At 41.6% G+C, this 27,169-nt stretch overlaps 1 protein-coding gene across 3 annotated transcripts in view; it reads left to right on the top strand.

Annotated features, from left to right (window-relative positions):
• ano2b (anoctamin 2b) overlaps positions 1-27,169 on the top strand; it is a 99,908-nt gene that overhangs the window by 10,647 nt on the left and 62,092 nt on the right. For 2 of the 3 annotated variants that reach the window (XM_029125224.2, XM_029125222.2), the window contains exons 3-11: positions 11,532-11,918; positions 13,872-13,970; positions 15,904-16,052; positions 20,931-20,985; positions 21,313-21,364; positions 22,909-22,964; positions 23,377-23,424; positions 25,396-25,460; positions 26,243-26,377. In XM_029125224.2, coding sequence (XP_028981057.2) covers positions 11,532-11,918; positions 13,872-13,970; positions 15,904-16,052; positions 20,931-20,985; positions 21,313-21,364; positions 22,909-22,964; positions 23,377-23,424; positions 25,396-25,460; positions 26,243-26,377 — 1,046 coding nt within the window. Of the gene's footprint in view, positions 1-704; positions 1,122-11,531; positions 11,919-13,871; positions 13,971-15,903; positions 16,053-20,930; positions 20,986-21,312; positions 21,365-22,908; positions 22,965-23,376; positions 23,425-25,395; positions 25,461-26,242; positions 26,378-27,169 lie in introns of those variants that run through there. The other variant, XM_029125223.2, reaches the window with a different exon arrangement.

Genomic DNA, 27,169 nt, shown 5'->3' with positions numbered 1-27,169 from the left:
TTGATGATGTGACAGAAGACAAGCAGCTGGATGAATTCTGAAGTGTATAAGGATATACATCTGCTCAAATTCAGCGAAGTTGATGTGACGGCACTTCACTTTACAGATGGACAATGACACAAAAAATTCTGGGAAAGCAACCCATGAGTTTTTTAAGGCAAAGAAGTGGAAAATTCTGCAGTGGCCGAATCAATCAGAAACGCTCACCTAGACCTGGATTTAAACCATCAAGCGCACCGTTTTATTTCCGTCCACGTTACCTGTGGCAGCCTTGACCCAGTGTTGATACTCAGAACAGGTTTCTAGGACAACGCACTTGGGGAATGAACATGTATAGCGTAGTCCTGTAATAAAGCATGAAAATAAAAACCAACAAAAGCCCTTGACAACTACCTTTCCATGCTTACAATTTTTTTTAAAGTGTAGAAATTGTAGTGTGATTCTAATGAAAACAACAACAATTTAAATTAGTGCTTCGTGCATGACATTGCGTTTCACTTTAACTCCCTGAGCGCGTCGCTGTAGAAACCATCAGTATCACCCCGCCTGTGCGCACCGTGGTGCCCACTGGGCGTGTTTGTTGTGCATGGATCGGTGTCTCGGGTGGCAAGAAATTTCACATTTTATATTCTTCCTTTGGTCTTTATGAGAAATCTCCACCCACACGGGGCACAGTTCCATGTACAACGAACACGCCCAGCGGTTCCTCGTTACAGTAATTTATCAGGGGAGCTTCGACCAATCAACGCACCTGGGTGAACACGAGTTGCGCGTGTGCCAAACTCCGAGGACGCGCGCAGTCAGATTTAACAAACGTGTTGCTGTATGGATTTTGTATCTCAAAGGTAGATGGACAGATAGACAAGCCTCTATCTCACAGATAGAAATACAAATGAACTCGTTGGAAGATCTAGTTATACCATAGCTGTATAGCTATCCAGATGAAGCGTGTGAGTAGGTTTTACTGATCCGGGGTTGCCTGTCCAGTGAGAGACGCGTGGCTGTGTGTCCCCCCCACCCCCCCAAATTGACGGATTATCAAGATGCCGGTGCGTTCTGCTGCTGCTACTATTTCTTTACCATTCTCCCAGTCTAACACCGCCAGCCAAGACAAGATACTGGTAAGTCTCTCGGCTAATGGTTTTTCACTAACGGTCAACTTTCTTATAACTAACTGTTGATTCTGCGACTTAGTTGTGACGGCATGGTTTTTGTTAAGAATATTTAATATCGGTTAATTGGTTATGATGTGGAGTTTGTCCTCCGTGAACAGTATGCTACCAATGAGACCGTCTCATTTTAAAAGCTCTTACTGAATTATTTAACCCTTAGGTTACATTACAAGACTTGACATGCCCTCACTAGTGGACCCCAACACTGGTTGTTTATAGATACGTCATCATCAATAGTCCTGTTGAGATGCAAGTATAGTCATTGGTGGTTCTTTAAATACACCATGTGGTCATCACTGGTCCTTTATATTACAATGTATAGTAATCAGTGGTCATTAGTGATTCTTTTTAGTTATTAATGATATTTTATGTTTATCAGTCTTATCGTCATTGGTCACCAGTGGTCCTGTGTGGTCAAAAGCAACTATATTCCCTGCCGTCCAGACTCAAAGTAACCCAACATAATAACATACACATAAAAATACCACATTATTCCTATTTCGCTGTGCGTTTGTGTTGTTTAAACTTTTTCTGATTCAGGTTATCACTGAGTTACCTGGGGGGGCTGAGCTCCATCTACTCATGGCTCTACCACCCAGCCTCTGTTCTGGAGTTCTGGGAAGAGACTTCTGGTGAACTGTCTCATGTAATATTGCTGGGTGTCTGACCTGTATGTCTGTTTGACCTGAAAGTTCTGTTCTTTCACACTAACTCATTTTAGTAGTTCCAACCAAATAATCACATTCCTTAAAAATGTGAATGATTAAAGAATTGTAGTAATTTAATTCACAAAATGCCGAATCAGTCTCATTGGAAAAAGAATCCAACTGGGTGAAACAGCTGCCTTTTCTAAAGTATCTGTAGCCCATACATTTATCTGTCTGAATGTGTAGCCCATACATTTATCTGTCTGAATGTGTAGCCCATACATTTATCTGTCTGAATGTGTAGCCCATACATTTATCTGTCTGAATGTGTAGCCCATACATTTATCTGTCTGAATGTGTAGCCCATACATTTATCTGTCTGAATGTGTAGCCCATACATTTATGTTTGGTTTGGTTGACTTTATTGGTCCTGTGGGGATATTTGAATGAGACAATAGAGTTCTGCTGCTCCCATGGAAATACATAAAGTCATACATAGATTCATGCCTATGATCTTTGTCAGGTTACCAAACCATGTAACAGCGCTCTAATGTAGTGCTGTAAAGTGACTTAATCTGTAGAGGAGGAGAATTAATTTCTGGGTCACTCCAGAGGCTAAATCCATTAGGTCTCTTCCCTGGTGGTGTGTACAAACTTTTACTTTGTTTGTCATCTAAAAAGTGGTCAGAAAGGGACTTCCAGAACGTTCTTGAGATAAAGGGGCTAAAAGGTAATGTTTTTTGTTTACCTCACCTTGCTACTACCAGGACATTACCATACAATTACCATACACATACCCTTACTGTTACACCTTTGCTTAACTGGCCGTATCTGTGTTAGCCATGACATGCAAATACATTTTGTCTTGGTTACCACACGGGTTGTCTTAGTTACCAGCCCTAACCCACATGGTGATGCGTTCCGGGTCTTGGTTACCACACGGTGACGCGTCCATGATTTCACAACTGGAGAAGACTGTTAAAACTGGTATAATTTCCAAGCTTAGTTTTGTCAATTCAGTTCTACTTAGATATTTATTTTGTTGTATATTTTGTAGTTTCGACTCTGTGACCGTATAGGAGGTGTTTGTGTTCTGCCTGCTTTTATTTGAGACCAACCCACCCTTGGGTTGAGGCTTGATGTTATTTAAATTATAGAAATATAATTAATATTCATAGAATTGACATTCCTTAAGACCACTGCAGTTTAGCTGGTCCACGATTGAAATTTAAATTGAATTTACATTTTCTTCTAAAACCATAAATAGGACTGCCGGTTCACCCACAGTTGAATGTGTACATAAAGCCTCAGTTTTATTCTTTCTTCATATCTATGTTTTGACTGGGATTCCTATGGAGTGTTGATTTAATTGAAAATAGATATTTCCGAATGTCCGGACCGCTAAACTTTGTTTAACCACTTGTATTATACATCTATTTCTATGCATTATGGTAATTTGATACAGATTACTTGGAACCTATTAGGGGTTAAATGTTGTGCTGAAGGATTCAGGTCAGATGCTGTAACTGCTAAGCTACATCCTCCCCTTGCCATTTATCAGATAAAGCGCAAGTTTTCTGAACACTTCAGAGGAAGTGAATTTGGGTCTAAGATAGAACATATTCAAACATGAAAATAATCTGAGAAGACTAACAGGGCAGCAGGTTGCCAAATCGTTAGAGCATCTGACAAGTACATGAAAGATTGCTAGATAAAAACTGTTGTTCCATAATTGCTCCCAGTTAATTGCAATTCTAAGTCAGGGCCTATTAGGGATCAGGCTGAGTCAACATGGTTTAATAAGACTATCTATCAATCATTACACTAAGAATGATCAGCTATAGCTGTGTTTTCATAAGCAAATGCTTTACCTCAGAATGGAATGAGATATCTTGCAATTTCTCTGCTTTCCTTAAAGCAGGGCATATCATCAATACATAGACTAGGATATTCTATATGCAACAGACCAAAGACTCAACGCCCTGGTGAGCAGATGTGCCAGTATTAAGGGGTGACTAGAGAGGGCATCAATGACAGGTTTTGGTTCTATTTACATTACTTCATGTCCCCCGGGCATCAGTAACCCTATTGCTTAGTTAGGCTGGAACACTTCCCCTAGACCTTTATAACTGTCTAAAGTGAGACTATAGCCCTTTTCACAGGCCATTATAACCTGCAAAACGTTACCGGTGCTGGTCATAAAATTAGAATATCATCAAAAAGTTGTTTCTGTAATTCCATTCAAGAAGTGAAAGTTGTATATTATATTCATTCATTACACACAGACTGATATATTTCAAATGTTGGTACAGTCAATCAATCAATACAATTTATTTATAAAGCCCTTTTTACAACAGCAGTTGTCACAAAGTGCTTTACAGAGAAATCCGGCCTTAAACCCCAAGGAGCAAACAACAGTAGTGTTGAATTTCAGTGGCTAGGAAAAACTCCCTAAGAAGGCCGAATTTAAGGAAGAAACCTAGAGAGGACCCAGGTGAGATATTAAGAGTCCAATTAGAATAATTAATACATTTCTCTGGGCTAAATCCAGAGGGTATTTGATTTTAGACTAGGTCAGAAGTATGACCAGGTGGACAAGGACAGGGACAGCAACGGGGCTCCCCAAACCAGGTAATCCGCAGGTGTGGACCAGGACCTCATCTCCTCCTAAAAAAATCCGCGACACTGTGGCCCTACCCTGGGGAGGCCCCGGACAGGGCCCAACAGGCAGGAAATTAATCCACCCACATTGCCAGGCATGAACCAAAGGGACACCCACCAACCGCAACCCCCCTGAACCCCCCAATTGCAAGTGAGCAACAGAGAGTCAACAACAAGCCAGTGACTCTTCCCCCGAAAGGCATTGGAGGGAGGGCATCCCAGTGGCGACGAGAGCCCACCTGGCAAGATAGCAAGGGTGGACAGTATCAAGCCTACTGGTCACCTTCACGCCCCCGGGCCAGGCTACACCTAATTATAAACCCTGCTGTAGAGATTTAGTTTTTAGTAGACACTTGAAAGTTTGCACTGAGTTTGCATTTCTAACCTTAATTGGCAGATCATTCCACAGTAGTGGAGCTCTATTAGAAAAGGCCCTGCTGCCAGCTGTTTGTTTAGAAATTCTAGGTACCATTAAAAGGCCTGCATCTTGCGATCGTAGGTTACGTGTAGGTATGTATGGCTGGATCATTTCAGCAAGGTAAGTAGGAGCAAGTCCATGTATTGATTTATAGGTTAAGAGTAAAACCTTAAAATCAGCCCTAACCCCAACAGACAGCCAGTGTAAGGACGCTAGGACAGGAGTAATGTGTTCAAATGTTTTTGTTCTAGTTAGGATTCGTGCAGCCGTGTGCAGCACTAATTGAAGTTTATTTATTAATTTGTCTGGATAACCAGATAGAAGAGCATTGCAGTAATCTAGTCTAGATGTAACGAAAGCATGGATTAATTTTTCTGCATCAGTTTTTGATAGAAAGTTTTACATTTTTTGCAATATTCTTCAAAGGAGAGGTCAGGGTCAAGGGTAACGCCTAGGTTTCTTACAGTATTTTGGGATACGACCATGCAGCCGTCGAAGTTTGTTTTTTGGGTCCTAAAACGAGCATTTCTGTTTTCCTTGAGTTTAAGAGCAAGAAATTCTCTGTCATCCACTTCCTAATATCTGAAACGCATGCTTCCAAAGTAGCTAATTTAGGGGCTTCTCCATGCTTCATTGAAATATATAACTGTGTGTCATCAGCGTAACAGTGAAAGTTTACATTGTGATTTCGGATTACATCGCCCAGAGGGAGCATATATAGTGAGAACAATAATGGGCCCAGAACCGAGCCTTGAGGAACACCAAAGCATAGCTTTGACTTGTCAGAGGATATGCCATCCACACTAACAAACTGATATCTTTCAGATAAATAAGATTTAAACCAGGCTAGAACATGTCCACGTAGCCCAATCTGGGTTTCCAGTGATCAATAGTGTCAAAAGCAGCACTAAGGTCAAGATGCAACAGGACGGATGCGGAACCTTTGTCCGAGGCCATTAGAAGGTAATTTGTTACCTTCACGAGTGCAGTCTCAGTACTATGATGGGATCTGAAACCGGACTGGAGTATTTCATAAATGTTATTTGTCTTTAGGAAGACATTCAGTTGTTTGGAAACCCATTTTTCTAAGATTTCTGAGAGGAACGGGAGGTTCGATATTGGCCTTTAATTGTTTAATATGTCGGGATCCAGATTTGATTTTTTTAGAAGAGACTTTTGACACCTATCCCATGGAGGTTCAGGACATTTTTAGGACAACTGAGATTTTGAGGACCATAACTATTTAAGGAGTCAGTTATTTGTTTTCTAATGATGATCTTTTCATCAAAGTAGTTCATGTATTCACTACAACTAAAGTGAAGACCCACTTCACTTGTTGAGCTTTGCTGTTTTGGTAAATTTGCAACTGTATCGAAGAGACATTTTTGATTGTTTTGTTCACCTCAATCAGGTTGGAGAAATAAGCTGATCGAACAGACGTGAGTGATTTTCGGTATTGTAGTGTACTGTCTATTGTTGTGGAAATTCTGAAACCTGATGCATTCTTACTGTTTAAAGGACTGAGTCCCATTGTTTGGATGTGAGAATGAATGAGTTACTAGTTAAAGATGCCAAGAGGGGTCTGGTGTTCGAATAGGAGACATCCTTGACCGGCACCTGTGGATTAGAGGGTTACTCGTAAATCTGTATAAACCTTTAGTGTCCCTGTTGATTATCCAGACATTGTGTCTCCTCAGGGGTTGAGAAGGATAAGGTGGGGGGACAGCCCGCCCTTTGGGTAAATGTTACACAAGACAGATGGCAACAACTTACCACACCCCTTCTAACATTTGAAATAAATACGGATTGTTCAGGTATGGAGTGAGAGACTCCTTGGATGATTATGTTTGTAAGCGTTTGACACGTCTCTCATATTTGCAAATATTAATAAAACTGTTAGATAGTGCCAAAATAACTTTGTCTCTGTTTCTTACTCTTTTTAAGAGTGTCGATCGATGGAATTACCATCACATTATCCAGGCTAGTCTGAATACTTCCAACTTGATGGAGCGCCACTTTCCCTCCAATTTTATGGAGGCTTGCTTAAGTGCTCTAGTATTGTCTGTGTACCAGGGAGCAAGTTTCTTGTTGCGTATTTCTTTTGTTTTTAGTGGTGCAACTGTGTCTAATGTATTTCGCAGTATTGAGTTTAGATCCTTGATTTGATCGTTTACAGATTTATTTACTGTCGTTAATGAGCGAACTTGTAAGAATATCAAGGAATTTTTGAATGGGTTTTGTTTCACAATCCTCTCCAGGGTGCGGTTATGACTATTGCTTGTACACTTTTTTTTTTATACCACATCTTTTCCTTCCCTTTGCCTCTCTATTAATTTGCTTGGACACAGAGCTCTGTGAACAGCCAGCCTCTTTAGCAATGACCTTTTGTGTCTTGCCCTCCTTGTGCAAGGTGTCAATGGTCGTCTTTTGGACAGCTGTCAAGTCAGCAGTCTTCCCCGTGATTGTGTAGCCTACAGAACTAGACTGAGAGACCATTTAAAGGCCTTTGCAGGTGTTTTGGGTTAATTAGCTGATTAGAGTGTGGCACCAGGTGTCTTCAATATTGAACCTTTTCAAAATATTCTAATTTGGGGTTTTCATTAGTTGTCAGTTATAATCATAAAAATTTAAAGAAATAAACACTTGAAATATATCAGTCTGTGTGGAATGAATGTATACATTATACAAGTTTCACTTTTTGAATGGAATTACTGAAATAAATCCACTTTTTGATGATATTCTAATTTTATGACTAGCACCTGTATGTGAAAAACCTTGGACAACATGCTGTGGTTATTATGGGTGCTAGCAATGTTTTTGTGATCAAGGTTGAAAAAAGATTTAGTCAAGCTCCTTAGGAAATTCATTTTCATTTTTCCTTTTCTTGTTAGATTTTTTTCTTTAAAGAATCGTGTGTTTTGGTGGGCCTCTCTGGTTTTTCTTCTGTTAGTTCTGTTCATCAGATAGTGATAGCTTTTTGGGATTTCCATTGTGTTTTCTATCTTCAAATGTCTAGGAAATTTACAAGATATAATTTACCTGTTGGACTACATACTACATTCTTGCTATGGTTTCTTGTCAAATGTTATCATTTTCATGAGCAAATAACCACTGACATGTCAATACGCAAAGAAGGTTGTGAAGACTTTTAATAGGTGTTGCTGCACCTAACCATTACTGGGCATTTAATGGACATACAATGTCTATGGTCCCTGAAGGTTTCTTACCAGCCTTATTGAAAACACAATGGAGTGTTAGGACTGGTTCATTGTGTATCACACTGGCCTCTAGATGTTCAAATATTGTTAGACCGATGTACCCTCATTGACAAATATCATTAGTACTTATACAATCAGAGCATGGCAGATGACTGGGAGAACTGTATTGTGCTTTCAAATATACTGGAAATAAACATCAGATCATATTGCAAAGATTGTTATCACAAAGCTAACTCCTCAGGTACCATGAATTCAAAAGGTTAGAATGGGATGGGAGGCCGAGTCTGAAGAACCAATTGACTCCTTTCTGTGTTTGCAAACATTGCTGCTAAAGGGTGATGGGTGCCATTTTGGTGTCAAAACAGGGAGTTCTTGTAGAGTGGCAAGTGGAAAAAACTAAAAGATTGTACAAGCACCATATCTTTTACATTGTTCTTTTTAACGACAGAGAGAGACAGGGCGACAGACAAAAGGGTGGAGGTGTTATTTAACCCTGGTTTTTATCAGAGACTTGCATAGAGCCGGGATAGTTACCATTGACCCACGGCTATGCACCAATAACATCCATTTACCAGTTATTTATGAGTGCGTTGCCCACTTGGATCATAATTACTTTTTAAATTATATATTGAACCTTATTTTGAGACACAAGGTTCAATACATAACCTTATTTTTGTGCTTTCACAGGTATCGTAATTAGTGTAATTACATTTTGATTGATTGATTAATGTATTTCATAAAGCCCTTTTTAAATCAGCAGTTGTCACAAAATGCTTTTACAGACATCCTGCCTGTAACCCCAAATAGCAAATGTAAAACAAGCACCTGACCAAAAGGGTCACCAACCAACCGCCCTGAAAGACATGAGCAGCAACCTATGACATTACTTTTACATCTTGGAAGAAATGTCAGAAAAGGAACAATTATTAACAAGCAACTGGAATGTGTCAACGTTTATGCCATGTATCACAATCGATTGGGAATTCCATAGTATTGTATATTTTCCATTGTGAAAATGTTCCCCCTTGGGTTGTTCTACAAAGTCTTAGGAGAATCCATAAAACCTTGTGCTTTAACTCTCATGGTAGCTTGACCCTGTTTTCCCTGAGTATGGCCTTGTTTTACTTTGAGAGAGAATAAAAAGCTAGATTTGCTAGTTTGCATAAATATTTCTACAGCTTTTCAGTTTACCCTGGCATGTTCGAGATGCCCCACGCAGGAATGTGGCTGTCAATCGTGGGAAAATCAAGCGATGTGTGTGTGAACTGCAAAATTCCAGGGGGCCCTATAGAAGCGCCTGCTACCTTGCTATCGATATCTGAAGTTTACACAGGAGAATAATTAAGCGTCTTTGTCAAATGTAGCACATGATGTAAATATAAACAACCTCTTAGCTGTGCGCTGAACATTGACTTATACATCTACTGAACAATATTTGGCTTTATATTTTTACAGTTGGCCACGCCTAACACCACAAATCATCATAAGTAGAACAATAATACAGAATGAATCAGAAACACATCACAGGCCCCCAGATTGGTAGTAGAACATTAAGATGTAAAGTATTTTGGACTTTATTCCAGTAATGTTGTGCTTCAAATCCAAATGCAGATTTACCCAACTCACTGGAGACCCAGGGAACCTCAGGAGTAAACCAACTCTAAGGCAGGCAGCTTAGTTTTCTATACTTCAGTAGCATAGTCTTGGTTCCTCTGCACAGTTACAAGTTTTCAGATCACACTACGGTGATCAGTAACAATGACGATATCTCCATTAATGTTCCCGTTTGTGTCGCGTTGTAGGAAGCGTTACGGCAGGTTTCCAGTGATGTCGCTATGGGCAGGTACAGGGTACAATATGCAGTGGAAAACCAACTGAGGCGAGCTGGGTAAAGCTGGCACCATGCAGTGGAAAAACTGCCAAAGTGGTTAAAGGCGAGTAAAGTCGAGTCGGTACCATGCAGTGGAAAAGCATCATAGGTTTCTTCCTGAATTTTGTCCTTCTTAGGGAGTTTTTCCTAGCCACTGAAATTCAACACTACTGTTGCTTGCTCCTTGGGATTTAAGGCTGAGTGTTTTGTAAAAGCACTTTGTGACACCTGCTGATGTAAAAAGGGCTTTATGAATACATTAGATTGATTTGATTGATTGATGGCACTGAGGTGGAGCGTGTGTCCAGCTTCAAATTCCTGGGTGTTCACAACTTCTGGCTGAAGAAAGCCCCCCTGTCCTCCAAGATCCTTGTGCAGCAGTAAAGGTTTACAATCGAGGGAATTCTGTCTAAGTGCGCCACAGTCTGGTTTAGCGGTTGCTCTGTTGCCGACTGGAAGTCCCAGCACATCACTGATGCCCAGCTCCCAGCCATCGTAGACTTCCAGCACAAGTGGTTATGGTTAGGGCACGCTGGGCGCGTGGCATCAGGGACCCTTCACATCCATGCCACAAACTGTTTGCCCCCCTGCCATGAGGCAGGTGGTACAGGTCTCTTCGTTCCCACACCAGTAGGCTCAGGAACAGTTTCTTTCCGTCTACTGTAACTCTGAACTCTGTAACCCATCACTAATCTTACCCACCTGCCCACCACTCAGGGACCTTGTTGCACTACACCCTTGTACTACTGGTCTCTGACACTTTCTTGCAAAGTCTGATAATGGTAGTTTTCAGTTGTTACAGGTACGTGTCTATTGGGATCTCATTACTCCTTCTATTTGCCTCGATTGCACATTTGGAATTTACATTTGTACCTGCACAACTATATATCCCACTTGAAACATAAACTATAATAAACAAACTATAATAATCTATTTGCACTTCTGGTCAGATGCTAACTGCATTTCGTTGTACTGTACTTGTTCAATGACAAAGTTGAATCTAATTTGGATATTTATGATGGAAGGCTTTATGAACTTAGAGCTGTGATAACCGGTTCCAGCCAACAGTTCAATACAGGATACAGTGAAGATTAACAAAATGAAGGGTGCTCTGGTAGAAGGCTAAACTTTTGTCCGTATTAAGTAGATGTTTTAAACAGACTTCCTGATTGTACTGCTAAGGGGCAAAAACTCACTCTAGAAGCTTGGATTCAGTCTGTGACCAAAGAAATCAGATAAAAATGACCAAGGTAATTGGTGCTACCTCCCTAATGGAACGGTGGTACAAAAACTGTTTTCCATACTTTTGGAATATTAGATGTAAGATGTGGGTTACTGGGCCAGAATGAGTGCAGCACAGATAAGTAGAGCAGGCTCCAAGCCCCTGTGGACGTCTTTGAAACTGTGCAAGCAGGGCATCAAGGACCTGATCTGCTGTACATTTCCAAAAGGAAAAACTCCAGACCAACATATTCCGAATTGTCACCCAGGCTTAGGGTTACCGTTGGGATCACTACTGACCAGTTCCTGTCTTTTCTCCTCTAGGGTGGGGGTGTTGGGTCAGTAACCCCCCCGGATGACCAGAGGCCTGGTCAGTTCTTCTCAGACGGGCGAAGGAAGGTGGACTATGTCCTGGTGTTTCACCACTGCCGACAGACCTCTTTGAAGGGGAGCGCCCACCATCACCCCCCTCATCGCCTAAATGTCATCTCCAACGGGAGCTTCCCCCCTGCAGACCCTGTTGGTGGTGCTGTTGGGCAGAGGGGGGGGGGTGACAGGGAGGTGTGTGTGGATCTGGGTGTAGGTGTGGATAGTGTTGTGGAGGAGGCATATTTGGAGGGTGACCCAGCAGAAGGAGAGAAGGTGTTGATTAGGGAGGAGTTTGAAGCCAGGCTGCTGGAGGCGGGACTGGAGATGGAGAGAGATACAGAGGTGAGAGATCTACCATTTGTGGATTATTTTCCTACAGTAGTTAGGTTTCAAAATAGTTTTCAGTACCCCACCTTGCAACAAACATTACCAACAGCCTGAGAGCCACATATGTCATATGAGATGACATTAGACCCACTCCTTTGAATCCTTTGATGTAGAAACACAGGGTGGCAGCACCAGTCATTGTTTATTGGTTGACTTGGTAACAGGAGAGGTTTTTTTTTTGGGAAGAGCCCCATTCTCTTATTGGGCTGGGTGTGATTATCACTGGAGATGATACCTCCTGTTAGACTGGGTGTGATTATCACTGGAGATGATACCTCCTGTTAGACTGGGTGTGATTATCACTGGAGATGATACCTCCTGTTAGACTGGGTGTGATTATCACTGGAGATGATACCTCCTGTTAGACTGGGTGTGATTATCACTGGAGATGATACCTCCTGTTAGACTGGGTGTGATTATCACTGGAGATGATACCTCCTGTTAGACTGGGTGTGATTATCTCTGGAGATGATACCTCCTGTTAGACTGGGTGTGATTATCTCTGGAGATGATACCTCCTGTTGGAATGTGAGAGATTATGGGCATGAAAAACTTAACACAATGCATAAGTACTGAATAACTCTGAACAAAGGACAATAAATAGGACGTGGTGCTGGGACCATTACTGATGGGCTCCAAACACCCTACCCACACATCCTGTCCATACCTCCTGATAGGAGTTGTCCTTGTGACTGTCATAGTCACAAGGAGAGCTATGGACCATAGGTTGGAACATAACATTGTGAGAAAGCATATCTTTTCCTGATAATTTGTTCCGGAGCTGTATATTAAGAGACCACTGCACGTTTTTCTTTCCTTTCCAAAAAAATTGAAAAGGAAAGTTGAGTGAGGAACAGAAGGGTTAGAATTAAGAGACCACTGCAAATTGAACATTTCTGTTCCTCACTCAACTTTCCTTGTCAATTTTTTGGAAAGGAAAGAAAAAGGTGCAGTGGTCTCAATGTTTTCCGGAGCTGTAGGTGTATTTTAGTTCCATACTCTTGTTAAAGAACACAACAAGAGGAATGGTACTTCGCTATCTTGTGCTATATGAGGTACTGTGTAAAAAAAACTTATGTGTGTGGAACCAAGAATTCAAGAGGGGACTCTATACCAGTCAAGCAAGAAACTGTAGATGACATCCGCCACCCTGTCTGACAGTGGATGACATCCGCCACCCTGTCTGACAGTGGATGACATCCGCCACCCTGTCTGACAGTGGATGACATCCGCCACCCTGTCTGACAGTGGATGACATCCGCCACCCTGTCTGACAGTGGATGACATCCGCCACCCTGTCTGACAGTGGATGACATCCGCCACCCTGTCTGACAGTGGATGACATCCGCCACCCTGTCTGACAGTGGATGACATCCGCCACCTTGTTTAGAGCTGTGTGTTGAATGTCACTTATCCACCCCCATGTCCACACCCCCTCCTCCCCATGCCCCGTTCACAACCCAGTTCCTCACCTCCCCCATGAGATGCAACTAATTAAATATCTTCTACTGATTACTTTCTTCTCCACCTCTTTTCCTCTCAGCTGGTATTTTTATCCCTTACATTTCAGGAGATGAGAGTGACACCAAACCAGACCTTTTCTTTCTCTGCCTCTTGTTTATCTTTATCTACCCCTCTGCTCAGCTTCTGTTACACATGGACTGATAATGTTGTAGCCAGTCCCTCATTGGTTAATCACGGTGTAGTTAACCAGCCCTACATGGTTAATGGTGACAGACATAAAGGGTTAATCACAGTTACTCGTATAGCTATAAATCCCTACAGGTTTTATACTGGTGTAGATGGCCAGCTCTACACGGTTAATAATGGTGTGTATAGCCTTTCCTTTTCTAGTATTAAACTATGGTTCCTAGTTTCCTAGCTTGTTGGCTCTTCTCTCTGTCCCAGATCAGGGTATATGGTCCCAGCTTCACACGGCTCCATGCCCCATGGTCAGTCCTAAGCAGGGAAGCAGAGTTCCTTAAGATTAAAGTCCCCACTAATAAGGTAAGACTTCCAACACTTTCTATTTTTTCTATGTACCTGTTGTTTAACCAGAGGCTTTACTACAAAGCACATTCAACATGCCCAGGATTTCTTTTCGTTAGCTGGCTTCACTAAACCTTAAGCTGTGTCACGACGGTGGTTATCAATTTGTTAAATCAATGCAGGTTTTCCCAATCTAGCGACGAGCACGTTCACATAAAAGGGGCGGTGTTTGCACCATATAACCAATCGCAAACATGGACAAGTCTACCAGAGCCGCATATTTAATTGAAGCACAATAATTTTTGAGAAATATGAACATAAGACACACACACAACCCAATCAGCCATAACATTATGACCACCTGCCTAATATTGTGTAGGTCCCCCTTTTGCCGCCAAAACAGCCCTGACCCTTTGAGGCATGGACTTTACTAGACCTCTGAAGGTGTGCTGTGGTATCTGGCACCAAGATGTTAGCAGCAGATCCTTTATGTCCTGTAAGTTGCAAGTTGGGACCTCTTTGGATCGGACTTGTTTGTCCAGCACATCCCACAGATGCTCAATTGGATTGAGATCTGGGGAATTAAGAGGCCAAGTTAACACCTTGAACTCGTTGTTGTGTTCCTCAAACCATTCCTGAACCATTTTTGCTTTGTGGCAGGGCGCATTATCCTGCTGAAAGAGTCCAATGCCATCAGGGAATACCGTTGCTATGAAAGGGTGCACATGGTCTGCAACAATGCTCTGGTAGATGGTATGTGTTAAAGTAACATCCACATTAATGGCTGGACCCAGCAGAACATTGCCCAAAGCATCACACTGCCTCCGCCAGCTTGCCTTCTTCCCATAGTGCATCCTGGTGCCATGTGTTCTCCAGGTAAGTGATGCACATGCACCTGGCCATCCACGTGATGTAAAAGGAAATGTGATTAATCAGACCAGACCACCTTCTTCCATTGCTTCGTGGTCCAGTTCTGATGCTCACATGCCCATTGTAGGGGCTATCGGCAGTGGACAGGTCAGCATGGGCACCCTGACTGGTCTGCAGCTACATAGCCCCATATTCAACAAACTGCGATGCACTTTATTGTGAAACCTTTCTGTCAGTACCAGCATTAACTTTTTCAGCAGTTTGAGCTACAGCTGCTCGTCTGTTGGATCAGACCACACAGGCCAGCCTTCGCTCCCCACGTGCATCAATGAGCCTTGGCCTCCCATGACCCTGTCGCTGGTTCACCGCTTTTCCTTCCTTGGACCACTTGATAGGTACTGACCACTGCAGACCAGGAACATCCCACAATGGCTGCAGTTTGGTAGATGCTCTGAGCCAGTCGTCTAGGCATCCCAATCTGGCCCATGTCAAAGTCACAAAGATCTTTTACACTTGCTCATTATTTCTGCTTCTAACACATCAACTTTGAGGGCAGAATGTTCACTCGCTGCCTAATATATCCCACCCACTGACAGGTGCCATGATAACGAGATTATCAGTGTTATTTACTTCACCTGTCAGTGGTCATAATGTTATGGCTGATTGGTGTTGGTAACTACAGTTGTAGATGTATGGGTACAATGGGAACTGCAGGGATAGTCCAAGTAATGTTGGATTTCCTGTTCAGACGCTCATGACAATAGAAATGATATTGACCTGTTGGCCTGCATATACAGCTCCAGAAAAAACAAGAGACCACTGCACCTTTTTCTTTCCTTTCCAAAAAAGTTGGAAAGGAAGGTTTTGAGTGAGGAACAGAAGCGTTCAATTTGCAGTGGTCTCTTAATTTTAACCCTTCTGTTCTTCACTCAAAACCTTCCTTTTCGGCTTTTTTGGAAAGGAAAGAAAAAGGTGCAGTGAATTCTTAATTTCTTTCCGGAGCTGTATCTATCTTTTCCTGGGGTTTTCATGCAGTTTTAGATACTTTAGATATTTTATAGGTGCGTGCGTTTGTGTGTAGAGTTACAGGGTTAGGGAGGAGCGTGGGTTGAGTGGCACACTCAGTGAGTTCTGGAGGAAGATGAACCAACCGTTCCAGCCCAGCATCCCCCAGCTGGACCATAGCACCAAGCACCTCGCACACTGCTTCTCCAGAGACAAACTACACCTGTAAGTCTCCAGTCAACACAACATCACTGAGGGGTTGGTCTGAATTGAGGCGGAGGGGTAATGCTGTGTCATGTGTCGTCATTGAGGGGTTGGTCTGAATTGAGGCGGAGGGGTAATGCTGTGTCATGTGTCGTCATTGAGGGGTTGGTCTGAATTGAGGCGGAGGGGTAATGCTGTGTCGTGTAAACAGACAATGAAGGACCAGCAGGTGTCATAGATTTCTACTCCGCTTCATCTTCCAGCTGTTCCACTCCCTTTTTAAACAATCTCAGGTTACCTACATTACAAAAGGAAACCACTCAATGTAAGCCATGTCAAATAGACCATATACCCAAAGATTGTATAGACAGACCTGGGATGATCCATCTCCCAATTCTACCGCATAAAACTCCCATCTCCAATATCTAAGCCAACCCTAACTGGAAACTTCGCACATAGCAACACCTCACCACCCAACACTCATTCACTCTTGCCAAAGCAATTGGAAAATAAGAAAGAAACAAAACATTATACAGTTTCAAAAAGATTAAACCATGTCCAATTTTATATTAGCTATTTACAGTGAATTATTGACAGATTGTTCATTCTCCACCGGTTGCCTTTTTCTCTGAGTACTTACATTTTTTCACCTCTACCTGGTAGTCCTGAGGTGTAGTCCAAGACCTCATGTCCACCTAAGTTTAAACAGAGCAGGAGACAAGGAACATTTAGAAAGCGCATTCCTTAGATTAACAAGGCTGTACAGTGGTGACGGAAAACTTGCCCTACCCCCCAGCGCAATAATATAGCAGCAGAAAACCTTGGGGCTGGAACAGGGGAGACCATTGACACTGTGGCCCTATACGAGGGTAAACCCTTACAGGGCCCAACAGGTCAATCCACCCTCATTGCCAAGCATCAACCAAAGGACCACCAATCAATCGCTAACACCCTGAAAAAGAGCTGAGTATCATTCTAGGTACAATTAGAAGACCTGCTTCTTGGGTTTCTAGACTACTTGTAGGTATCTATGGCTGGACCAATTCAGGGAGGTAAGTCAGAGCAAGTCCATGCTTTATAGGTTAACAATAAAACCTTAAAATCAGCCCTAGTCTTAACAGGCAGCCAGTGTGGAGAGGCTAATACTGGAGTAATGTGATCACTTTTTTTTCCTTTCTAGTTAAGAGTCTAGCAGTCATGTTCAGCCCTAATTGAAGTTTATTTATTGATTCATCAGGGTAACCAGAGAGAAGAGCATTACAGTAATCTAATCTAGAAGTAACAAAAGAAAATTAGATTTTCTGCATCTGTTTTTGATCAAAAGTTTCAAATGTTTGCAATGTTCAGATATAAAAAGCAGCTCACTGCAAAATTATCAGTTTCTCTGGTTTTACTATTCATAGGTATGTACTATTCATAGGTATGTGTTTGAGTATAATGAACATTGTTTTATTCTATAAACTACTGACAACATTACTCCCAAATTACAAATACAAATATTGTCATTTTGAGTATTTATTTGTAGAAAACAACTGGTCAGAATTATCAAACAAACAACAAAATACTAATGCATTTTCTACACCGGGACTCGGTACTGACAGAACTACTCACCTCTGAACACCCGACTCTAAGTATCATTACAATGCCTTATCACTGTAATTGTTGTAGCAACAACACGGAGGAGAACTATCGTCTTCAGGTAAAGATAGCAGAGTTAGAGGCTCGGCTTCTGACGCAAACGTCAGGCAATGATTATGCTAGTGTAGAAATAGAAAAAACTGCGTCTGTGCCACCAGGAATAAACTAGTGTTGTTAGGCCCCCGGCACAGCTCCTGCAGCCGGGCAATAACTTTCTCTTGGTCACTGGGAAGAAATGCCGTCGACCAGTTAAACCTGAATCGTTGCTAAATCCAACTGAGACTTTCAACAGGTTTTCCCCACTGGAGTCGGAGTCAAGGCCCGAGCCGTCTTCGGAGGGGAATGATCGGCAGGCATTTTCTACCGGTGGCCTGGAAAAACTGAAAACTTTAGTCATCGGCGATTCCATTACCCGCAGTATTCGACTAAAGAATCTGCCGGCAATCGTACACTGTTTACCGGGGGGCAGAGTCACCGACGTAGCCGCAAATCTGGGGCTGGTGCTAGCGAAGTCTAAAACTGGCAAGTATAGAGTACAGAGATATTGTTATTCACGTTGGCACCAACAACATTAGGATGAAACAGTCAGAGGTTACGAAGTTGAACATAGCATCAGCGTGTAAATTAGCTAGAAAGATGTGTCGGCATCGAGTAATTGTCTCTGGCCCCCTCCCAGCTAGGGGTGGTGACGAGCTCTACAGCAGACTTGCGGAACTCAGTCGCTGGCTGAAAACGGAGTTCTGCCCGTCGCAGGAGGTAGAGTTTGTAGATATGTCTCTCGTTTTGGGACTCTCCCAGAAATAGGGCCAGGCCTGATCTGCTGTTAGCCAGCCTGCTAGCCTAGTGGAGTTTGTCGATAGCATAGCCAGAGTAGTTAGTACAGCTTTACCTATTGCCACTGTGACTCGTTCCAGGCTGAGAGAAGTTAAACAAGGAAGGGCTAACAATAGCAACCTTGTTATGATAAAGCCTTCCTCCACCTCGATCACAAATAAAAATGACTATCGCATCGGAAAATGGGACTCCTAAATGTTAGATCTCTTGCTCCAAAGACGGTTGCAGTAAATTAATTAATCTCTGATCATAAACTAGATGTTATTGGTTTATGTGAAACGTGGCTAAAGCCTAATGAATTCACTGCCTTAAATGAGGCCTCTCCTCCTGGTTTTACTAGTGATCATATCCCTCGTGCATCCCAAAAAGGAGGGGGTGTTGCTAATATTTATAAATTTACTCTCAAACATATCACTGAGTTTCATTCTTTTGAAGTTTTTCTCATGAAAGTTAACCAGACCAATAAATCATTTTACATAGCTACTAATTATAGGCCCCCCGGGCCATACACAATGTTCCTCAATGAGTTTCCAGAATTCTTGTCTAGCCTTGTAGTCATGGCAGATAGTATTCAAATTTTTGGCGATTTCAATATTCATATGGAAAAGTCCAATGAATCTCTTCAAAAAGCCTTTGAAGCCATAATTGACTCAATGGGTTTTATCCAACATGTCTCAGGTCCAACACATTGCCACAATCACACCTTAGATTTAGTCCTGTCACGAGAAATAGATATTGTAGGTCTAATAATTTCCCCCCAAAATCCTGGATTATCGGATCACTGTTTTATTACATTTACAATAGCCTGGGTCCTCTCTAGGTTTTTTTCCTAAATTTAGGTTTCCTAGCCCCTTAAATTCAACGCTACTGTTGCTTGCTCCTTGGGGTTTAAGGCCGGGTGTTTTGTAAAAGCACTTTTTGACACCTGCTGATGTTAAAATGGCTTTATAAATATATTTGATTGATAATGTTTTAATTTAGGAAGAGTTCAGAAATCAATATTTGGTGGAATAACCCTGATTTTTAATCACAGCTTTCATGCGTCTTGGCATGTTTCCCCCAGTCTGTCACATTGCTGTTGGGTGACTTTGTCACTCCTGTCACACATTCAAGTAGCTCAGCTTTGTTTGATGGCTTGTGACCATCCATCTTCCTCTTGATCATATTCCAGAGTTTTTCTATTATGTTCAAGTCTGGAGATTGGGCTGGCCATGACAGGGTCTTGATCTGGTGGTCCTCCATCCACACCTTGATTGAACTGGCTGTGTGGCATGGAGCATTGTCCTGCTGGAAAAAAACATTCTCAGAGTTGGGGAACATTGTCAGAGCAGAAGGAAGGTGTTCTTCCAGGGTAACCTTGTACTTGGCTTGATTCATGCATCCTTCACAAAGACAAATCTGCCTGATTCCACTCTTGCAGACGCATCCCCAGATCATCACCGATCCTCCATCTAATTTCACTGTGGGTGCGAGACAATGTGGCTTGTAGGCTTCTCCAGGTCTCCGGCAAACCGTGGGGCCACAGACTCTGTTTAGATGACCATGTGTTGGGCAAAGCTGAAAATTTGACTAGTTGGAGAAGATGACCTTACACCATTCCTCTATGGTCCTTTGCAAACTTCAGCCTGGCTTCACCTAATCAGTACCTTAAGTAAAATGAGGTGTGCCTGTTTGAATTTAACCAGCACTGTAATGGAATGGCTGCCATACATGTAGAGATTCTGATTTAAGAGAAATTAGGAGTGGTCAAAAATTTTTCCAGAGCTTTATTTCATATGTTCATCAAATAGGTCAGGGTCGATGGTAATGCTGAGGTTTCTCACAGTATTTGGGATATGACCATATAACCGTTGAGGTTCACCAACAAAACTGTTTCTTGAGTCCTAAAATTAGCATTTCGTTTTTCGTCATCCACTTCCTAATATCTGTTTCCAAAATGGATAATTTGGGGGCCTCTCCATGTTTCATGAAAATATACAACAGTGTCTCATCAGCATAACATTGTGTTTGCAGTTGACATCACCCAGAGGCAGCATATATAGTTAAAACAATAATGAGCCAAAACCAAGCCTTGAGGAACACCAAAAACATACCTTTTGATTTGTCAGAGGATATGCCATCCACACGTGAGCTGATATCTTTCAGATAAATACGATTTAAACCAAGCTAAAACGTGTCCACGTAGCTCAATATGGGTTTCCAATCTCTCTAAGAGAAGGGAGTTTCCTTTCCAATGTGTCTCTGACTCCCTGTCTCTCGCCCTATCGCTCCGTCCACCCGGCCCTGTCCCAGTTTCTCTCTGTCTCTTGAGAAATTGTTGCTTCGTGGCCTTTAAAAAAATAAAATAAAGTGTGTGTGTGTGTGTGTGTGTGTGTGTGTGTGTGTAAAAAAACAGCCTGTCTTTAACATCTTGTTTGTTTCCTCCAGGTACAACATCACATCTAAAGATACATTCTTTGACAATGCAACACGGAGTCGAATAGTAAGTCTGTTTTCCAGGATGTTTCTCTGTTGGATTATATGAATATGCTGAATCAATATGAATATGCTGAATCAATATGAATATGCTGAATCAATATGAATATGCTGAATCAATATGAATATGCTGAATCAATATGAATATGCTGAATCAAATGTCATTTGGATGTTTTATTCCTGCAGTTCTAATACAGGACATCATTGAAAATGAGACCTCTGTCTCAATGTGTTTCCCTGTATGATTAAAATAAATATATTGAATCAACATGAATATATTGATATCAATATGATGTTTATAAATTAATATTAATATAATCGTATTCCTATTCAGGTGTACGAGATTTTGAGACGCACTGCCTGCACACGCACCTGTCAAACCATGGGTGAGTCTGACCATTATGGAACTGACCTCCTGGAACCATGACCCACTGACCAGGACAGATTTTTCAATTATCGAAATCGTTGTTAATTGCTGGCCATTAATTTAGAAAAATGTATTACTCACTACTGAGTATCTGCTTGAGGACTTACACGTAGATGTACTTTGACAAGGGCCAGATTGTGATGGCTAGAAGACTGGGTCAGAGCATCTCCAAAACTGCAGTCCTTGTGGGGTGTTCCCGGTCTGTAGTGATCAGTACCTATCAATTGTGGTCCAAGGAAGGAAAAGCAGTGAACCGGTGACAGGGTCATGGACGGCCAAGGCTCATTGATGCACGTGTGGAGTGAAGGCTGACCCGTGTGGTCCGATCCAACAGACGAGCTACTGTAACTCCGATTGAGATAGAGTTAATGCTGGTACTGAAAGAAAGGTGTCAGAACACACAGTGCATCGCAGTTTGTTGCAAATGGGGCTGTGTAGCCACAGACCAGTCAGGGTGCCCATGCTGACCCCTGTCACTGCCGAATGTGTCTCCAATGGGCATGTGAGCATCTGGACCACGGAGCAATGGAAGAAGGTGTCCTGGTCTTTTACATCACGTGGCTGGCTGGGTGCGTGTGTGTCGCTTACCTGGCTTCCAAATTCCCCAGATCTCAATCCAGTTGAGCTTCTGTGGGATGTGCTGGACAAACTGGTCCAATCTGTGAAGGTCCCACCTCGCAACTTACAGGATTTAAAGGATCTGCTGCTAATGTCTTGGGGCCAGATACCACAGCACACATTCAGAGGTCTAGTAGAGTCTGTGCCTCGACGGGTCAGGGCTGTTTTGGCGGAAAAAGGGGAACCTACACAATATTAGGCAGGTGGTCATAATGTTATGGCTGATTGGTGTATTTAAGTTGTAAGTTACTCTGGTTGAAGTGTCTCCTTAAGGACTTAAATGTCAAGATATATATACAAAAGCTTTAAAATCTCATGCAATTTTGTCCAAGTTCAAGTTAAATTATTATTTTTATGTTGATACATTTTTGTTTGGCTTTAAAATGCTTTAACTTGAGTTTATGTTTTCAGTTGTCTTGTCTTTAGGGCTTGGTTTTAGAAGTGTCGGGCTGCTTTCTTCCTGTCCCCTCCGGAAGTGGGTCAAGGTTGTGGGGTCAGGCTGAGATTGAATCAGAGGCCGGAGGGAGTTTGGTCCCTGTAGCTATACTGTGATTGGCTCGTTGATTAAGCTAATCACTGTGCTGTTTCTCACTTTCTAGAGGTCTGGTTAATTAGTTAACAAGCTAATGAATGATTCTTTAAAATGTCCCCACTGAGCCCTCCTGTCCTTTGAATGTGAAAGCTGATACAGATCCCTGGAACATCTCTCACTAATATTAGATGAGCTTGATAATACACTGAGTAACCTATACCTCTCTCTCTGTCTTAATCTCTTTATCTCTTCCTTTCTCTTTTGCTTCTTCTTTATCTCCATCTCTTTCTCTTCCCCTCTCTCTCTCCCCACTATACCTCCCCTCATTTCTCTCTCCCCTCTCTGCCTCTCAGGCATCACCACATTAATAGCTAAAGGTGTCTATGATTCTGCATTCCCTCTCCACGATGTAAGTGACAGATTGTCTTCTTAATGGTTGTTAATGCTGCTGTTAGCTCATGTTAATTCTTGCAGCAAACTAATGTTGCTTTAACGCCACAAGCTAATGCTACTGTTAGCCACAAGCTAAGGTTGCTATTATTCTCATGCTAATGCTACTATTAGCTTCAAGCTAATGTTGCTGTTTGTCTCAAGCTAATGCTGCTATTTGTCTAAGGCTAGTGTTATTTTGAGTCTGAAGATATTCTTGCTCTCAGCCTCATTAAAATGCTACTGTTAGAATCAATATAATGTTCCTGGTAACCTCAAGCTAATGTTCATGTTAACAACGCTGCTGTTATATGCTGTGAGCTTCACTTAGTGTTGTTTTTAGAATCTATTTGAGGGCCATGTGTCTGACCCCCCCCCCCCCATTTCTGCAGGGTGACTATATGGTCGTGGGTCACTCAGAGGAGAGGAATGATAGGCAGGTAACTGCTGTGCTACTCTCCAGTAACATGCTGTATTATTCTGCAAGTTTCTCTGCTGCCCTTGTTTAAAATCTACTGTACTGTAATCTGCTGTATTATACTGTAATTTACTGCACTGCCCTAGTTCAAAACCTGTTGTACTGTAATCTGCTGTGTTATACTGTAATTAATTCTACTGCTGTAGTTCAAAACCTACCCTCCTCTAATCAGCTGTATTATACTGTAATTTCATCTGCTGCCCTAAATCTACTGTCCTTTAATCTGCTTTATGTTACTGTAATTTAATGTGCTGTAATCTAGAGGTCAATATGGATCTAAAAACCATTGTAGATCAGCTTAATTCTTACTGATAGGATCCAGATATTTTTAGGGGAGAGACTGATCCTTCTTCTAATAGACGTGGACCAGATCTGACATTAGATCAATATTGTTAAAATTTTTAACTGCAGCACTAAATTCAGATAAGTATTGTGTTTAACCTTAATGTTTCGCATGCATTTCCTGTGTTAACATAATATTTTCCCTCTAGACGCAGCAGAAAAAACTGCATAAAATAAACAACCCATGTGATAAGCTATATGTTGTGTTAAACAGTATGGGAAAACTTTCATTTTATACTAATGCAATTGCTCATTGAAATAGTAATACATTGAAAAATTAACTACTTTATATATACAGTTCTATTTCATTCTCTTTATCAACAATATAAAGAAATACCAATGTTTTGAGGCATTTAGGTATGTTGAGGTTTTTAGGAATTTGTTTTTTTGACAAAATATTTTGAATATTTTAATGAACTGGCCATTAGCAGTTTTTAAGGAGCAAATAATTCACTTTTTTTCTTTAAGGCTAACCACATGATGTTGGCGTTATATTATCTATAGCTCAGTTGGCTCTTAATGAAATGTAAATATTAGTCTGATTGCTTTAGATTGCTTTGACAACGTACGGCCATTCCTTTGTCATGTTTAGTGTTGTATAGCTGCATTTTACTAAACCATGGTTCCTTTGTGGAGTAGCCTGTTACACAGGCAGAATGACCAATTAATCAAGTCTCACAGATAGTACTAGCAGCAAAATTAACACTGTGTAATAAATCTCTAATTTCTTCAGAATAAAGTTATAATTTATTGAGACCCATCAGTCAACGGTCGTAGGGTCAACTACAGGATTACAGACCAGACCTAAATCAGGTTCTGTCTGGATCTTTGAAGACCTTTTACTGTACTCTAGTGGACTGTACTCTAATACACACTAGTGGACTGTACTCTAATACACACTAGTGGACTGTACTCTAATACACTCTAGTGGACTGTACTCTAATACACTCTAGTGGACTGTACTCTAATACACTCTAGTGGACTGTACTCTAATACACTCTAGTGGACTGTACTCTAATACACTCTAGTGGACTGTACTCTAATACACTCTAGTGGACTGTACTCTAATACACTCTAGTGGACTGTACTCTAATACACTCTAGTGGACTGTACTCTAATACACTCTAGTGGACTGTACTCTAATACACTCTAGTGGACTGTACTCTAATACACTCTAGTGGACTGTACTCTAATACACTCTAGTGGACTGTACTCTAATACACTCTAGTGGACTGTACTCTAATACACTCTAGTGGACTGTACTCTAATACACTCTAGTGGACTGTACTCTAATACACTCTAGTGGACTGTACTCTAACGTATTCTACTGTAATGTACAGTAATTACCTATACTCTACTGTACAATAACATGTGAAAATTACCTATTCTCTCAACTTTACATTACCTGTACTCTAATACTTTAATGTATTCCAGAATACAATACGGTACTCTGGTTTATTCTGCTGTATTTATCTCTACTCTACTGCACTCTGCTTTACTGTGCTTTATACTGCTTTAGTGTACTTTACTCTGAAGTACTTTATTTCTACTGTATTTTAGTGTCCTCTGAAAACTGTCTGTTCTGTCTCAGTTGCTGCATGATGAGTGGGCCAGATATGGAGCCTTTTACAAATATCAGCCTGTGGACCTCATCAGGTATTAATATTACCACATTATTGTTACATTACCTTATTCTTACATACAGTGGGGAAAAGATTGTTTGCCCACTGACAAAGAAATTATCAGTCTATAATTTTAATGGTAGGTTTATTTTAACAGTGAGAGACAGAATAACAAAACAATCCAGAGAAAGGCATGTAAAAAAATGTATTAATTTATTTGCATTTTAATGAGTAAAAAGTATTTGATCCCCTCTGCAAAACATGACTTAGTACTTGGTGGCAAAACCCTTGTTGGCAATCACAGAGGTCAGACGTTTCTTGTTGTTGGCCTCCAGGTTTGCACACCTGGGAGAGACGAGCAGAGTGGGAAAATGGCACATTGATCAATATTTTAAAAGGATCCAGATATGTTAACTAGCATCAGACTTAGTGTACTTTTTATACATTCGTTAATAATTTGTGTGTGTGTGTGTGTGTGTGTGTGTGTGTGTGTGTGTGTGTGCTCCCAGTTTGTGTGTGTGCTCCCAGTTTGTGTGTGTGCTCCCAGTTTGTGTGTGTGCTCCCAGTTAATCTGTGGCCCCCTGATGACCGGTACATAATTTCTGTGACCCCCACCACCATCCAAGTTGCCCATGACTAATCTAAACCTAGCCCTAATACCAGCCTCATCAGGTTTAATACCAGCCTCATCAGGTTTAATACCAGCCTCATCAGGTTTAATACCAGCCTCATCAGGTTTAATACCAGCCTCATCAGGATTTAATGCCAGTGTTCTGAAATATGGTGACTGCTTTCCTCTTGACATCTACCCTACAGGAAGTACTTTGGGGAAAAGATTGGTCTGTACTTCGCTTGGCTGGGCCTCTACACCCAGCTCTTGATACCAGCCTCCATTGTGGGCGTGTTTGTTTTCTGTTATGGCTGTAATACTGTGGACACCAACATACCCAGGTACACATTATCCTTGTTGCTCCTTGTGAGAACCCAGACATCCTTGTTTCCTATTCCCTAGCGCTAAACCATTCCCTAGCACCTAACCATAAACCTGTAATTATAGAGGACTGGGAGAGAGATCGTTACCTGGATTGGTTTCTCTGTCTGGTCACCTGTTACTGCCGGGGGCAGCTGCTCCTGGTTACTACCTGGTTCCCCCCCATGGAAACTGGTTTAGAAAATTATTTTTATAATTCTACAAACGTGTAGAGGAATGCTACAGGAGTTCTGTTCCTCGTTTGTTTGTGACACACGTGTGAATGATATCAGTGGACCATTGGGTTCTCTGACCTGTTAATTGGCTTAAACCAACAAGTGTGTCTGTTCTTTATTCTTCAGGTATGTGGCCGGCTGTCATTTGCAATGTTCCTCTTGCCCCTTGGGGGGATTTAGGGTCAATTTGCCCCTTTGGGTGAACACTTAGGACAGCATAGAGGAAGAGAGACAACGAGGGGCAGGAAGGGATAAAGGAACAAATGTTGTCTTTACAGGATGAATATGCAGATTCTAATCCCCTCCCATTCTTGTATATGTTTTGAATGTATTTCCAACTGATCCCAGAGATGTCTCACTTTATTCTCTAAGCTTTAATACCTCTCTATTTGCAAATAAACTGCTAATTGTGCCAAGAGAATTTTCTCTGTACCTAGTTCCTAAGTTCTAATCTATACAATTGCTGTCACAAAACGCCACACATCATAAAAACAACTTTCTTTTAGCTTTAGTACCAAGTAGTCCATGGTTCTAAGG

This window comes from Esox lucius, chromosome 14 (genome assembly GCF_011004845.1).
Source record: "Esox lucius isolate fEsoLuc1 chromosome 14, fEsoLuc1.pri, whole genome shotgun sequence".
Taxonomy (NCBI): Eukaryota; Metazoa; Chordata; class Actinopteri; order Esociformes; family Esocidae; genus Esox; species Esox lucius.
This window is presented reverse-complemented; position numbering and strand designations above follow the sequence as displayed.